The sequence below is a fragment of the Bombina bombina genome, chromosome 2, assembly GCF_027579735.1.
Source record: "Bombina bombina isolate aBomBom1 chromosome 2, aBomBom1.pri, whole genome shotgun sequence".
In the NCBI taxonomy this organism is placed as follows: Eukaryota; Metazoa; Chordata; class Amphibia; order Anura; family Bombinatoridae; genus Bombina; species Bombina bombina.
In genome coordinates, this window is record NC_069500.1 from 143,849,059 (window position 1) to 143,865,769 (window position 16,711).

The 16,711-nt window shown below is 42.3% G+C and overlaps 1 protein-coding gene across 3 annotated transcripts in view; it reads right to left on the reverse strand.

Moving 5' to 3' along the window:
* The window catches only part of SLC38A9 (solute carrier family 38 member 9), a 246,550-nt gene that overhangs the window by 39,836 nt on the left and 190,003 nt on the right, over positions 1 to 16,711 (reverse strand). For all 3 annotated transcript variants that reach the window (XR_008400608.1, XM_053701283.1, XM_053701285.1), the window contains exon 9: positions 3,629 to 3,735. Coding sequence is in view for 2 of the 3 variants with exons in the window: in XM_053701283.1 (XP_053557258.1) it covers positions 3,629 to 3,735 (107 nt within the window). In the remaining variant the exon portion in view is untranslated. The remainder of the gene's footprint in view (positions 1 to 3,628; positions 3,736 to 16,711) is intronic.

Genomic DNA, 16,711 nt, shown 5'->3' on the forward strand with positions numbered 1-16,711 from the left:
TAGAGTCTATTATCGTGCCCAGGAACTCCACCCTGTTGCTGGGAACCAGGGAACTCTTTCTTGAGTTGATCTTCCAACCGGAGCAAAAGAAGAAGAGCCCTCGAATTATCCTCTGCGAGACTGAGCGACGGCACCTGGACTAGAATGTCATCCAGATAGGGCGCCCCAGGAATGCCTCTGGATCAGGCCACTGCAAGTCGCCAGACTAAAGGGAAGGGCCACAAACTGGAAGTGTTGGTCCAGAAACGCAAATCTAAGGAACTTGAAGTGGTCCCTGTGAATTGGCACATGAAGGTAAGCATCCTTCAAGTCTATATTTGTCATGAACTGTCTCTCTTGAACAAGAGGCAGAATAGATCTGATTGTTTCCATTTTGAACAATGGAACGGCCAGAAACCTGTTTAAACATTTTAGGTCCAGAATTGGGCGGAACGTGCCCTCCTTTTTTGGAACAACAAACATATTGGAATAGTACCCTAGACCCCTTTCTGCTTGGGGTACTGGTACGATAACACAGAGAGAGGAGAGATCCCTCACACACTCTAGAAAGGCCTCTCTCTTTTCTGGTCTTGAAGACAGGTTTGACAGGAGGAATCTGCCCCTGGGCGGGATGGGATCTGAACCCTATCCTGTAACCCTGGACGACAACCTCCAGAACCCAAGGGTCCTGAACGTCCCGCAACCATGCTTCTGAGAAGAGATATAATCTGCCCCCTACTTGGTCCGGGGGCCGCCCTTTCATGCCGATTTTGTCTCGGTGGGCTTCTTGTTCTGCTTGGACTTGTTACAAGACTGAGCAGGTTTCCAAGTTCCCTTGGACTGTTCCGCTTTCGCGGCAGGCTGATGGCGCTGGGCCTTGTCCGCATGAAAGGGACGAAAAGTAGATCCTTTAGGCTTAGCCTTCTTATCCTGTGGTAGGAAAGCTCCCTTGCCTCCCGTAACCGTGGATATGATCGAATCCAATCCTGGACCAAACAGAATCTTTCCTTCAAAGAGCAGGGACAACAGCCTCGAATTAGAGGTCATGTCCGCAGACAAAGACTTTAGCCACAGAGCCCTGCGAGCTAAAACAGAAAATCCTGAAACCTTTGTGTTCAGGCGAATAATTTGCATATTGGCATCCCAAATAAAAGAATTGGCGACCCTCAACGCCTTAATCTTCTCCTGTATTTCGTCGATAGAAGTCTCCCCCTCGACCATATCACACAGGGATTCACACCAATATGTTGCAGCTCCGGAAACTGCGGCTACAGCCGCTGCTGGCTGAAAAACAAACCCTGTGTGCTAAAACATTTTTCTTAACATGTTTTCCAACTTTTATCCATGGGCTCTTTAAATGACGAACTATCCTCGAGGGGAATAATTGTCCGCTTCGTGAGCGTGGAGATAGCACCCTCCACCTTAGGGACAGTTCCCCACAGCTCAAGCTGAGAGTTCGGAACAGGGAACAGTTTCTTAAAGGAAGAAGAAGGGGAAAAGGAAGAACCTAATCGCTCCCATTCATTCTTAACAATATTAGCCATCTTAACGGGAACCGGGAAGGTCAGAGGTACTACCCTGTCCTCGTATACATTATCAAGCTTAGGAATCAAAGGTTCCTCTGGAAGCTTAGGTTCCGGAACCTCCAGAGTAGCAAGCACCTGCTTCCGCAGCCAGAGGTTTAGATGACATGGACTCCGACTCGGAGGGAGCCTTCTCCAAAGAGTCGGAGTGGGCCTTGTCATCGTATAATGCCTCTGGAATTTCCATCAGCGTAGACAACCCCTGGGCCGGGCCGCCATGATACACCCTACGCTTGCGCTTAGCAGAACGTGGTAAGGCATGGATCACTTTAGAAACCGCCGTTTCCAGTTGGTCCGCAAAGTCTGACGGCCAACGACTCTCTCCCGAAGGAGTAACAGTTGGACCCTGGGGTGCTGCATGTGCACTTGTAGATGAATGCAGTGAACGCACCTCACGGGACGGGGAACCCTCAGAGGTGGTCGGCTCAGTAGTACTAGACATCCGTTTACATTTAGATGTCATAACTTTATCAAGGCATGCGGAACATAGTTCAGCGCTGCGGAATCTGTTGGCGCTTTATAAATAAAGAATAATAATAATAATAATAATAATAATCTACCAGAACCTCCTCACAATAAACACAGGAATGAGACTTTGTTAAAGAGGGAGAACCCTCTAACGCGTCAGAGTCCTCCATAGCTTGCACTTTTATTACGGACTAGATTAACTTAATAAATAGGCACCTTTATAACCTCCAATGGCCGGGGCACTCACCACCTCCTATGAACTCACCACCTCCTATGACCCGGACTTCAGAAACTGCTTTGTCTCCTGCGCCGCTGATCAACAGAGGAAGTGAGACAGCCACACCCGGTCACATGGAATGACTGGTAGGACCGCACCTGCACTAAGGAGAAAAACGCGCCAAAAAAGGCAGCGCAATACTCCCGTAAGTAACCTTAAAGTTCCACACATTGCAGAGCCTCATCTCGCACATAACGCAGCAATGACACAATAAACAATATCATGTATAAACCCCCCCTGTTCGTTAATCCCCTTTCCAGGAATATTAACCCTTGATTCCAAGATAAAGACGTCACACTGTGACCCTGTCTTCAGTGTTATCATTATGTAATAAAAAATGAATGATCTTACCAGAATCTATGCCGTGGAACAGGAACACGGCCCTTCAAGTGTGACAGGTTAGTAGTCTCGCTCCTAACATTGACTTGAGTGTAGAAAGCAGGCAGCGAAACTCGTCAACGCTGATTGCTTGTGGAGCTGTTAATATGAGTCGGGATGGTTTTGCAGAAAGACTCTCCCTGCATCTCCGGACTCTAACTTTCACCCAGGCTCTCACTGAGAGACTGACAGGACTACTTAAAACTCCAGTCCCAATGCGAAGAGTACTACCCTCCATAAGAGACTACTCCGAATCTTCAGCACTTCTCTGCCATCCTCCTGTGATGAAAGGCAAATAATGACTGGGGGATGAGGGAAGTGGGGAAGGTATTTAAGCCTTAGTGGTCTTTGCCTCCTCCTGGTGACCAGGTTCTTATTTTCCCAAAAGTAATGAATGAAGCCGCGGACTCTCCTCCCCTTTAGATGGAAATTTTTCAGCAAGTCATTTTGGAATGAAATTCAATTTAAATTAGGGAATTAAATTTAAGTACCATCTCAATAGCAATGTGTCGATTAGCTGCAGAAAAAAAGTAATATTTTGCAGCAGTTGAAATTGTACAGCAAAATGTCTTGAATAAATTTGTTTCCTATGCTCATGGTCAAACATCACATAATTATAAGGTAAAAACATAGTAATACATTTTAAAGACCAGAACAAGCTAAGGGGGCAGGGCTGATGCTGCTCCGTATTTGACTGTTCTCTTCAATCAGCGCTTCACTCTGGCTGCACTGTGCTAACAGTTCCTCCAAGTGTACCGTTCTACCTACAGACATCCTGCATTTTCTGCAATGACATCTCAGACCACAGCATGTTCTGCCTTAGGAGTTATCAGTCAATGAATACTGAAAGGCACTACATAGCTGATATTGTTTTGTTTCAGTTTAAATAGAAACCATTTTTATATTAGTTCTGAAAAAACAAAACAAATAAAATGTTACTCACATTGTTTTTTGGGTTTTTGTTGCTCTTTAATAGAGTAATGACACAGTTGTGGATGAAGAATGCAAGTGTGAGGATACCAGTCAGTTGAGGAAAAGACAATCTAAACTCTAATAAAATTGGAAAGAATAACATTAGAAAAATTATTGGGATTTTGTTTTATAAACAATATAATTTTTAATTAGTATATCTATTTTCACAACATCCCTTCTAGTAGAAGTTATTACTGCTTTTTAGTGGCGCATACACATATGCTGTGAGGACCCATGCACCAGTATTCAAACTCAGAGAGCTGGCTGAATGTGTGGCTGTATATTGTGTCTGTGAAGACTTCATTTGCATTATACAAGCCCCTGCTGACATTCTGAGAAGGTGTGATGTTTGAATACTGGTGCACAGACCTTCACAGCATATTTGCGTATGCTGCTGAAAAACATTTTTTTTACTAGAAGCATTTTTGCTAATGGAAGTAGATTATAGAAACGCTCCTATGCGAAATTTAAATGCACATTTGAATTTTGACCTTTCTAACCCTTTTAACTCCTATTAAAAATGATATTCTCTTGGGTGAATTATTTAATTAATTCAAACAATCTGCAAAATAAAGGGGGACAAACGATAATATAATTCCACATTATTTTGAATGTAGCACTTAAAAAATAGTATATGCCTTATCTAATCCATCAGTCTGTGCAGATTTAAAACCACATTAAACTGGATATTTAAAGGTTTAATGTATTAGACAACATTGACGTATCAGAGAAATTTTAAGACCTTTCCTTGCATGACAGACACCTACATCCTCTCATAACAAGGATGTGGTTCAGTTGTGTATGCAATAGGCTTGTCTATATATATATATATATATATATATTTCCAGATAATGTGCACTTAAACCCAATCATTAATCTTTGTACATCTGTGTGAGGAAAACCTCTGAAATGACCAAAAAAACTTTTTTCTTTGGGCATTGAATCCCATGCTTTTACAAGAGACATACGTATTTGCTATCACAAATCATTCTAATTTCTAGAAACAAATTTGCAATTTCTAGCTATTGTATCACATAAAAATCACAGCTGTATTTTCACTTAAAACTACATGTCAATTTCACATAAACTACAGTTATGGTGATACAAAACTCTCCACTGTTTATGCCTGGGGAATAAAAGCATATTTTATTAGCAGCTTAGGAGTCTTTGAGATGCAGAACTATTTATGCAAGCCTGCACCAACAAATTATGACCGCTGCTTCCTCCAGACTGATGAGACTGACAGCACCTGCTCTCAGCCAATTAGTTGCACGACAGTAGTGGGCAGGATTTCAGGAAGAGTAAACTTCCTGCCTGGAATCTTTGTCCACCGACAGTTTATGATACACTATTTAGATACATTTTTTAATCTCCCTTCCAAATTCTAAAAATTCTGCCATTTGCTCTATAAGTGACTTCAAACAAGGAAGAAGGCCTAAAAGAAATTACTTGAAATATCTCACGTTTTGGTGATTATTAGCTGCAAATTAAAGGGACAGTAAAGTCAAAATAAATCTTAAATTGTTTGGATAGAGCATGACATTTTAAACAACTTTCCAAATTAACTTCTATTATCAATTTTGCTTAGTTCTCTTTGTATCTTTTGTTAAAGAGTAATTCTAGGTGTGCTCAGGAGCATGTACATGCCTTAAGCCATCTGGCAGCAGTTTATATTTATAGCAGTGTTATACAGTTACAAACACTGCTGCCATAGACTACTATAGACATGTGCACGCTCCTAAGCTCTTATCAGCCTTCCTAGGATTAGTCGTCAACAAAGAATATCAAGAGAACAAAGCAAATTTGATAACAGAAGTAAATTGGAAAGGTGTTTAAAATTGCATTCTCTTTGCCTATCGTGCCGCATAAAGTATATATACGTCGAAGCTGCAGGCAGGGCCGGATTTCCCATTAGGCACAGTAGGCATGTGCCTACAGGCGCCTTGCAGTGAGGGGCGCCTGCCTGTCAATAATAAAAAAAAAAAAAAAAAAAAAAAAAAAATTTTTTTTTTTTTTTTTTTTTTTTTTTTATGAGGGCATTTATTTTAGTAAGAATTGTGCTGCCAGGTGCCTACAAAGTCGAGTGTTTCATTGGGAATATGTTACAGCAGTTGAGGGAGCCATGAAGGAGAGAGGGGCAAAGATTAAAACTAAACCCCTCCCATTGAATTTCTAAATTCTAATTTTAAACACATTTGTTGACCCCTGGATTACATATAATCTACAACATTCCATGTTTTCCTTTGAGAGCAACATCATATGATATTTATATTTCAGAACAAAATAAATGTAACATCTGTGTGTGTTTGTACCAAAAATATCAGAGTTTACAAGATTTTTTTCCCTACATTTTATATTTTCTTCCACTGGCTGCACAGGTTGTTGATGGTGATGAGCTTGCATGCTGCTAGTTTTAATATTGCTATTGTTTACACAAAACTGTGTTTGACTCCAACAAAATGTTAAGCACATAGTCAAAGTCATCTCCAGAAAAGCAATACACTAATGGCTTGTCAATAAACATGTCCTATGAGCCCATCTGGGTCTGCACAGATGTGTATTGCTGTCTCAGAACTGACATTGACTATGTGTTTAACTCTTTTGCAAGAGGCTAACACACTTCTCTGCAAGCACTAGTGGAATAATAAAATGCCCAGCAAACTGTCACATTTGATGTCCCTTTAAATAGGGTTTTCTTTAGAATATTTTGCATTAAAAGTTTAACATGATTTGTTTTTGTTATACATAATAGAAATTGTATGGCCATTTGAGTCAAGTGAATATTGATTTTTGGTGTAGCTTCCATTACAACAAATATTGCAATTGGTGTGTGTATTTGTGTATCTCCATAAAAGGGAAAATGTAATTTTACATCTAATATTTATTTTTAGTTGTCCTAAATAATAATAAAAAAAAGTCCTCATTTTTTCCACTTTTTTCTAGGGGGGGTGGGGGGGTGGGGGGGGCGCTTCAGGTTTTTGTGCCTACAGGCACCTGAGATGTAAATCCGGCCCTGGCTGCAGGTAGCTCCAGTAGTCTCGGCTGAGCTGGAGTTCCTGAGCTCATGGCATCTGTCTTCATATGGTTCCATATGAAGGCAGATGCCAGATCTTTACATATGGTTACACCGTCTGTAATGATGATCTGCTGGTGCAGGCGGAAGGTGTGGGAGAGAAACTGGGAGGTGGGTGGAAGGTCCAGCAGCAGAGGGGGAGGAAGGGAGTAGGATGGTCCTACTCTGCAGAAAAATACAAAATAAAGGCAGAGGAAGGGATGGGGAGCTACACTACATAAAAAAATGTGGGGTAAGGGGTCCCTGACAAATATCGCTGGAGGGGACGACGACACCACTAAACTACAGAAAATATATTTGTAAAAAAATAATACAAAAATATATGGGTTTTTATAGGTGCTGGCCTCAAGTAGAGAAAGGGGAGGGTTAGAGAGCTATTTAAGGGTAACAGGGAGGTGGGAGGGTTGAGAAGGATCACTACACTGCAGAAAAACAGAATTTATGTTTACCTGATAAATTACTTTCTCCAACGGTGTGTCCGGTCCACGGCGTCATCCTTACTTGTGGGATATTCTCTTCCCCAACAGGAAATGGCAAAGAGCCCAGCAAAGCTGGTCACATGATCCCTCCTAGGCTCCGCCTTCCCCAGTCATTCGACCGACGTAAAGGAGGAATATTTGCATAGGAGAAATCATATGATACCGTGGTGACTGTAGTTAAAGAAAATAAATTATCAGACCTGATTAAAAAACCAGGGCGGGCCGTGGACCGGACACACCGTTGGAGAAAGTAATTTATCAGGTAAACATAAATTCTGTTTTCTCCAACATAGGTGTGTCCGGTCCACGGCGTCATCCTTACTTGTGGGAACCAATACCAAAGCTTTAGGACACGGATGAAGGGAGGGAGCAAATCAGGTCACCTAGATGGAAGGCACCACGGCTTGCAAAACCTTTCTCCCAAAAATAGCCTCAGAAGAAGCAAAAGTATCAAATTTGTAAAATTTAGTAAAAGTGTGCAGTGAAGACCAAGTCGCTGCCTTACATATCTGATCAACAGAAGCCTCGTTCTTGAAGGCCCATGTGGAAGCCACAGCCCTAGTGGAATGAGCTGTGATTCTTTCAGGAGGCTGCCGTCCGGCAGTCTCGTAAGCCAATCTGATGATGCTTTTAATCCAAAAAGAGAGAGAGGTAGAAGTTGCTTTTTGACCTCTCCTTTTACCAGAATAAACAACAAACAAAGAAGATGTTTGTCTAAAATCCTTTGTAGCATCTAAATAGAATTTTAGAGCACGAACTACATCCAAATTGTGCAACAAACGTTCCTTCTTTGAAACTGGATTCGGACACAAAGAAGGCACGACTATCTCCTGGTTAATGTTTTTGTTAGAAACAACTTTCGGAAGAAAACCAGGTTTAGTACGTAAAACCACCTTATCTGCATGGAACACCAGATAAGGAGGAGAACACTGCAGAGCAGATAATTCTGAAACTCTTCTAGCAGAAGAAATTGCAACCAAAAACAAAACTTTCCAAGATAATAACTTAATATCAACGGAATGTAAGGGTTCAAACGGAACCCCCTGAAGAACTGAAAGAACTAAATTGAGACTCCAAGGAGGAGTCAAAGGTTTGTAAACAGGCTTGATTCTAACCAGAGCCTGAACAAAGGCTTGAACATCTGGCACAGCTGCCAGCTTTTTGTGAAGTAACACAGACAAGGCAGAAATCTGTCCCTTCAAAGAACTTGCAGATAATCCTTTCTCCAAACCTTCTTGAAGAAAGGATAGAATCTTAGGAATTTTTACCTTGTCCCAAGGGAATCCTTTAGATTCACACCAACAGATATATTTTGTGGTAGATTTTTCTAGTTACAGGCTTTCTGGCCTGAACAAGAGTATCAATGACAGAATCTGAGAACCCTCGCTTTGATAAGATCAAGCGTTCAATCTCCAAGCAGTCAGTTGGAGTGAGACCAGATTCGGATGTTCGAACGGACCTTGAACAAGAAGGTCTCGTCTCAAAGGTAGCTTCCATGGTGGAGCCGATGACATATTCACCAGGTCTGCATACCAAGTCCTGCGTGGCCACGCAGGAGCTATCAAGATCATCGATGCCCTCTCCTGATTGATCCTGGCTACCAGCCTGGGGATGAGAGGAAACGGCGGGAATACATAAGCTAGTTTGAAGGTCCAAGGTGCTACTAGTGCATCTACTAGAGTCGCCTTGGGATCCCTGGATCTGGACCCGTAGCAAGGAACCTTGAAGTTCTGACGAGAGGCCATCAGATCCATGTCTGGAATGCCCCACAATTGAGTAATTTGGGCAAAGATTTCCGGATGGAGTTCCCACTCCCCCGGATGAAATGTCTGACGACTCAGAAAATCCGCTTCCCAATTTTCCACTCCTGGGATGTGGATTGCAGACAAGTGGCAGGAGTGAGTCTCCGCCCATTGAATGATTTTGGTCACTTCTTCCATCGCCAGGGAACTCCTTGTTCCCCCCTGATGGTTGATGTACGCAACAGTCGTCATGTTGTCTGATTGAAACCGTATGAACTTGGCCTTTGCTAGCTGAGGCCAAGCCTTGAGAGCATTGAATATCGCTCTCAGTTCCAGAATATTTATCGGGAGAAGAGATTCTTCCCGAGACCAAAGACCCTGAGCTTTCAGGGGTCCCCAGACCGCGCCCCAGCCCACCAGACTGGCGTCGGTCGTGACAATGACCCACTCTGGTCTGCGGAAAGCTCATCCCCTGTGACAGGTTGTCCAGGGACAGCCACCAACGGAGTGAATCTCTGGTCCTCTGATCTACTTGTATCGTCGGAGACAGGTCTGTATAGTCCCCATTCCACTGACTGAGCATGCACAGTTGTAATGGTCTTAGATGAATTCGCGCAAAAGGAACTATGTCCATTGCCGCTACCATCAAACCTATTACTTCCATGCACTGCGCTATGGAAGGAAGAGGAACAGAATGAAGTATTTGACAAGATTTTAGAAGTTTTGATTTTCTGGCCTCTGTCAGAAAAATCCTCATTTCTAAGGAGTCTATTATTGTTCCCAAGAAGGGAACCCTTGTTGACGGAGATAGAGAACTTTTTTCTACGTTCACTTTCCACCCGTGAGATCTGAGAAAGGCCAGGACAATGTCCGTGTGAGCCTTTGCTTGTGGAAGGGACGACGCTTGAATCAGAATGTCGTCCAAGTAAGGTACTACTGCAATGCCCCTTGGTCTTAGCACCGCTAGAAGGGACCCTAGTACCTTTGTGAAAATTCTTGGAGCAGTGGCTAATCCGAACGGAAGTGCCACAAACTGGTAATGCTTGTCCAGGAATGCGAACCTTAGGAACCGATGATGTTCCTTGTGGATAGGAATATGTAGATACGCATCCTTTAAATCCACCGTGGTCATGAATTGACCGTCCTGGATGGAAGGAAGAATTGTTCGAATGGTTTCCATTTTGAACGATGGAACCTTGAGAAACTTGTTTAGGATCTTGAGATCTAAGATTGGTCTGAATGTTCCCTCTTTTTTGGGAACTACGAACAGATTGGAGTAGAACCCCATCCCTTGTTCTCCTAATGGAACAGGATGAATCACTCCCATTTTTAACAGGTCTTCTACACAATGTAAGAATGCCTGTCTTTTTATGTGGTCTGAAGACAATTGAGACCTGTGGAACCTCCCCCTTGGGGGAAGCCCCTTGAATTCCAGAAGATAACCTTGGGAGACTATTTCTAGCGCCCAAGGATCCAGAACATCTCTTGCCCAAGCCTGAGCGAAGAGAGAGAGTCTGCCCCCCACCAGATCCGGTCCCGGATCGGGGGCCAACATCTCATGCTGTCTTGGTAGCAGTGGCAGGTTTCTTGGCCTGCTTTCCTTTGTTCCAGCCTTGCATTGGCCTCCAGGCTGGCTTGGCTTGAGAAGTATTACCCTCTTGCTTAGAGGACGTAGCACTTGGGGCTGGTCCGTTTCTGCGAAAGGGACGAAAATTAGGTTTATTTTTGGCCTTGAAAGACCTATCCTGAGGAAGGGCGTGGCCCTTGCCCCCAGTGATATCAGAGATAATCTCTTTCAAGTCAGGGCCAAACAGCGTTTTCCCCTTGAAAGGAATGTTAAGCAATTTGTTCTTGGAAGACGCATCCGCTGACCAAGATTTTAGCCAAAGCGCTCTGCGCGCCACAATAGCAAAACCAGAATTTTTCGCCGCTAACCTAGCCAATTGCAAAGTGGCGTCTAGGGTGAAAGAATTAGCCAATTTGAGAGCATGAATTCTGTCCATAATCTCCTCATAAGAAGAAGAATTATTATTGAGCGCCTTTTCTAGTTCATCGAACCAGAAACACGCTGCTGTAGTGACAGGAACAATGCATGAAATTGGTTGTAGAAGGTAACCTTGCTGAACAAACATCTTTTTAAGCAAACCTTCTAATTTTTTATCCATAGGATCTTTGAAAGCACAACTATCTTCTATGGGTATAGTGGTGCGTTTGTTTAGAGTAGAAACCGCCCCCTCGACCTTGGGGACTGTCTGCCATAAGTCCTTTCTGGGGTCGACCATAGGAAACAATTTTTTAAATATGGGGGGAGGGACGAAAGGTATACCGGGCCTTTCCCATTCTTTATTTACAATGTCCGCCACCCGCTTGGGTATAGGAAAAGCTTCGGGGGGCCCCGGGACCTCTAGGAACTTGTCCATTTTACATAGTTTCTCTGGAATGACCAAATTCTCACAATCATCCAGAGTAGATAACACCTCCTTAAGCAGAGCGCGGAGATGTTCCAATTTAAATTTAAATGTAATCACATCAGGTTCAGCTTGTTGAGAAATTTTCCCTGAATCTGAAATTTCTCCCTCAGACAAAACCTCCCTGGCCCCCTCAGACTGGTGTAGGGGCACTTCAGAACCAATATCATCAGCGTCCTCATGCTCTTCAGTATTTTCTAAAACAGAGCAGTCGCGCTTTCGCTGATAAGTGGGCATTTTGGCTAAAATGTTTTTGATAGAATTATCCATTACAGCCGTTAATTGTTGCATAGTAAGGAGTATTGGCGCACTAGATGTACTAGGGGCCTCCTGTGTGGGCAAGACTGGTGTAGACGAAGGAGGGGATGATGCAGTACCATGCTTACTCCCCTCACTTGAGGAATCATCTTGGGCATCATTTTCTCTAAATTTTGTGTCACATAAATCACATCTATTTAAATGAGAAGGAACCTTGGCCTCCCCACATACAGAACACAGTCTATCTGGTAGTTCAGACATGTTAAACAGGCATAAACTTGATAACAAAGTACAAAAAACGTTTTAAAATAAAACCGTTACTGTCACTTTAAATTTTAAACTGAACACACTTTATTACTGCAAATGTGAAAAAGTATGAAGGAATTGTTCAAAATTCACCAAAATTTCACCACAGTGTCTTAAAGCCTTAAGAGTATTGCACACCAAATTTGGAAACTTTAACCCTTAAAATAACGGAACCGGAGCCGTTTTTATAATTAACCCCTTTACAGTCCCTGGTATCTGCTTTGCTGAGACCCAACCAAGCCCAAAGGGGAAAACGATACCAAATGACGCCTTCAGAAAGTCTTTTCTATGTATCAGAGCTCCTCACACATGCATCTGCATGTCATGCTTCCCAAAGTGCGCAATAGAGGCGCGAAAATGAGACTCTGCCTATGATTAGGGAAAGCCCCTAGAGAATAAGGTGACCAATACAGTGCCTGCCGGTTATTTTACATAGTTCCCAAGATTAAAATAATTCCTCAAGGCTATGGGGTATAAAATATGCTTATATAAGAATCGTTTTAGCCCAGAAAAATGTCTACAGTCTTAAAAGCCCTTGTGAACCCTTTTTTTCTTTATGTAATAAAAATGGCTTACCGGATCCCATAGGGAAAATGACAGCTTCCAGCATTACATCGTCTTGTTAGAAATGTGTCATACCTCAAGCAGCAAAAGTCTGCTCACTGTTTCCCCCAACTGAAGTTAATTCCTCTCAACAGTCCTGTGTGGAAACAGCCATCGATTTTAGTAACGGTTGCTAAAATCATTTTCCTCTTACAAACAGAAATCTTCATCTCTTTTCTGTTTCAGAGTAAATAGTACATACCAGCACTATTTTAAAATAACAAACTCTTGATTGAATAATAAAAACTACAGTTAAACACCAAAAAACTCTAAGCCATCTCCGTGGAGATGTTGCCTGTACAACGGCAAAGAGAATGACTGGGGAAGGCGGAGCCTAGGAGGGATCATGTGACCAGCTTTGCTGGGCTCTTTGCCATTTCCTGTTGGGGAAGAGAATATCCCACAAGTAAGGATGACGCCGTGGACCGGACACACCTATGTTGGAGAAAAAGAAATAAAACAAAAAAAACCCGGCATACTGGCATACTGCCTGCCAATACCTTTAAGATGGTGGTGACCAGTGGGGGGTGAGGAAGCTGTTTGGGAGGGATCAGATAGGGATCAGGGGATGGGAGGTGTCAGGTGGGAGGGTAACCTCTACACTAAAGCAAAAATTAACCTTACAAGCTAGCTGATTAACCACTTCACTGCCTGGAACAATAGAAGTATGGTGCACAGCTACAATTAGCGGCATTCTAATTACCAAAAAGCAATGGCAAAGCCATGTATGTCTGCTATGTCTGAACAAAGCAGGGAAACCCAAAGTTTGTGAAAAAGTTAATGATTTTTTTTTTATATGATCGCATTTGACGGTGAAATGGTGGCATGAAATACCAAAATGGGCCTAGATCAATACATTGGATTGTCTACTTAAAAAAATAAATTGTTGGGGAGCGGAGCCAGCAACCTAAGAGACCGGACGCATACAGCAAGAGCTCTCGCTCTAGATTCAGATATTAGGGGTGAAAATATAGGCTAGCACCCTACTACACAGCTTTACCGAAGACCCCTGCCAGTTTTTATCATAAAGTATCCGGTCCAGTGAGTATGGGACCCTATTTATCTCATTTACTCCCAATCTAAGCCCTGTAACACAGCCATGCAGAAGTAGACTGCTGACGCAGTTAATAGCAGACTTGTGACAGCCATACTAAGACTTACAACTCACAATACCCACGCAGTGAATCCCAACTTGCTCTTAGCTAGCTAAACTAGGTTGCAGCGCAATGGTGATAACGGCTGCGGTCTCAGACACTCAGTTAAGGAAAATGGCGATCGAGGTGGACTGGGAGTCATTAGCATCGAGCTTTATTGATGCCTCCCACCGGCTCCTAGAAGCGCTTCTGCCTATGATTTCTACCGAGCCAATCCATAGATTCATACCTGCAGTCCAGGCAATACGAGGAAACAATACTCTCAAAGCAGTAGAAAATTGCCTAAACGCAGCCATCAACACGCACCAAGCAGCAGTGGAAGCTACACCTCGCACTGTACAGCCGACCATGTGGATTCCGACAAAGAGATGGAGGATGGTAGGTCAGCGGGGACTCTGTCTTTCTTATGCTTTTGGAACTCCCTCCATGCTTGGTTTTAGCAGCAGCCCTAGAGCGGCATTTAAATCTAGCTTAAAGAACAATGTACAGATGTCCCACTCGTATGCTCCGGGGGAAATGTTGGGAGAACCCCAGGGCTCTTGTAGCAGCGATTTGTTTTTTTACCTGCCCGCACAATCATATCTGCCTATGGAGGCTCGTATGATGATCAGCGATATGTGGGGAGAGCTCTGGCAGTTAGCTTGGAGATCATCTTCAGCCTTGCGATCTGGAGTGGGATGAAGGACTCTGCCTTATCTTATACCGCGTTGCTGCACTGTCTCTCACCCAGATGGCGGATTTCCCAGAGAGACTGTGTGTGACACTGGACATACTACCACAGATGTGCAAAATTGACTCAGAGCCCTATAACAACTTAACATTCTGTCTAGATTTTAGTATTACCCTGATAACTATGTCGCTATACATTAATATTATAAATTGCTTGTATCCTTTAACAGACCGTTGCATAACTATAGGCTACCCTGGGGTCTAAACCGTCTCTTCCTTGGAACTTTAGTTTCTAAGTTGGTTGAGTATTTTTTGTTATTTGCTGTAATTTTAACTATAGAGATGCGTAAGTTATATCTGTTTTCTTACATGTTATCTGCAAGCTTATTTGTTGTGCCTGTTAACTATTATTTCTCCACAGGAATGATTAAAATATGATGATTGTGGTGTCTACTATATCAGAGGATACTTAGTAATGTGGTTAGAATCATATCCCCATAATCTGCTAAATAGGTTAGTTCTCTTCTAACTAGATGATTGTATTCCTAAATGCAGGAAGGTAAAACATAGCATAACTTACCGGGTGGTAAATCTTATTTAAAATGGTTCACCTTCCCACCAGATTATGTTTATATGTTTTACAATTTATATCTTGCGTGGGTTTACAGGGTATTGAGCCACAAATCAATAGCACTCTCACCAGAAGTTCAACACTTCATCATACAGACTAATTTTTTAACTTATACGTTAGCACACTGATTGGACACTTCCATTATATTAATATTTGACCAACATTTTTACACGAATAATAGCACACAAGCCTAGACATCACAGTACATCTTCATACCTGGATACACCTTTTTATTTGCTATTAGATCCCGCTGATTTCGATGCTGAATACATTATCGCCTCTCTTGGGCTATCTGCTATTTTTTTTTATTGCAAACCACTTTACCAGGGTTTTGTGCCCATGCATATTTTGAATGAGCTCTCCACATGTGGACAACACATCTTAGAAGCTCTTTTAAACAATACTTAGCAGAATGTCCTTTAACTTTCAGGAGAACCATGAGTGTATTTACTTTTTGAATGAGGATATGGCAATAACATTAGATCCATGTACTTTTTTTTTATTGGCACTTTATATAACCCACTTCTAATACTTCTAAGTGATGTTCCTACCAAGCATTAGGAGCTGCGCGGGCGCAGCCCCTTACTACTATACACCAATTTTTCCTTTGACACATATCTAGAGGAACATCTAAACATCTATATAGCTATGGGTTTACTCTATAATATTGCTGAGAGCCTGGACATGCAGGGTCTGCGGACTAAAGTCAAAACACATTTCCCCTTAAGAACATATCTACTCTCTAACATAGCTGGTCCACCGGTCGCAGGGTATGGGGCCCGTGCCCGAGTGATGGGGTCTAGCTATCTATGAATAGTAGGTTACAACTTAGATCTATTGCAGTGCCCTTAGGGTTACATTCTGGTTCTTTACTAAACTAGCTTTTAACAAATTATGGAAGCCCTAGGAATACAGACCCCCTATTTCCGCTGGTTTAATTAAAGGGGCTCTAGAATATTGTAACTAATGATATTGATGTTAGCTTGAACCATCATGGGATCTGTGTGTCTACTTGGTATAACTCATCGACAGCAACCACTGAGCAATTTTTAGCCTGCATTACTATCTGTCCTAACAGCCTCTAGCAATTAAATACTGGTAGAGGACACTTGAGTGTTCCATTCGATAGAGGCAGTGCCTATAAGATTACATTTCAGACTGGCAGTCTAATGGGGTGCTATGTAGTTAATAGCACAATACATATCCCATAGTTTATATACCACACTTCTATAACCACTTCCCCCCCCTCATAATATACCTTCTAGACTAGGAGGGTTAAATATGCGGCTTATCTAGCCTATGTCGCACCATTACAACTTCAATATTACCTACAAATTGAGTTAACATGCTACTGTTCATTATATTCTCTCTAAATTTTATTACATTATCATAATGCCTAATCTTTATGGCATCACCCTAGTTCTATATGCATATTATAAAATCCTATAAAAACGAGGTTTATTACTGAGATCCACAAGTGGTCTCCTATGCTTACAATTACCTTCTTTTGCCTTAATATTTCCTTTTGCCTATGGAGGTCCAAGAGTGGCCTATGGTGTCATTTAGAAGGTTTCTAGATTATTGGCATCCTATCTATATAGTGTTTACATGGTACGTAAAATGTTGGCTTTGTGCTTCTTTTCCTTTTATTTTACTGTTTGTGCATTCTGT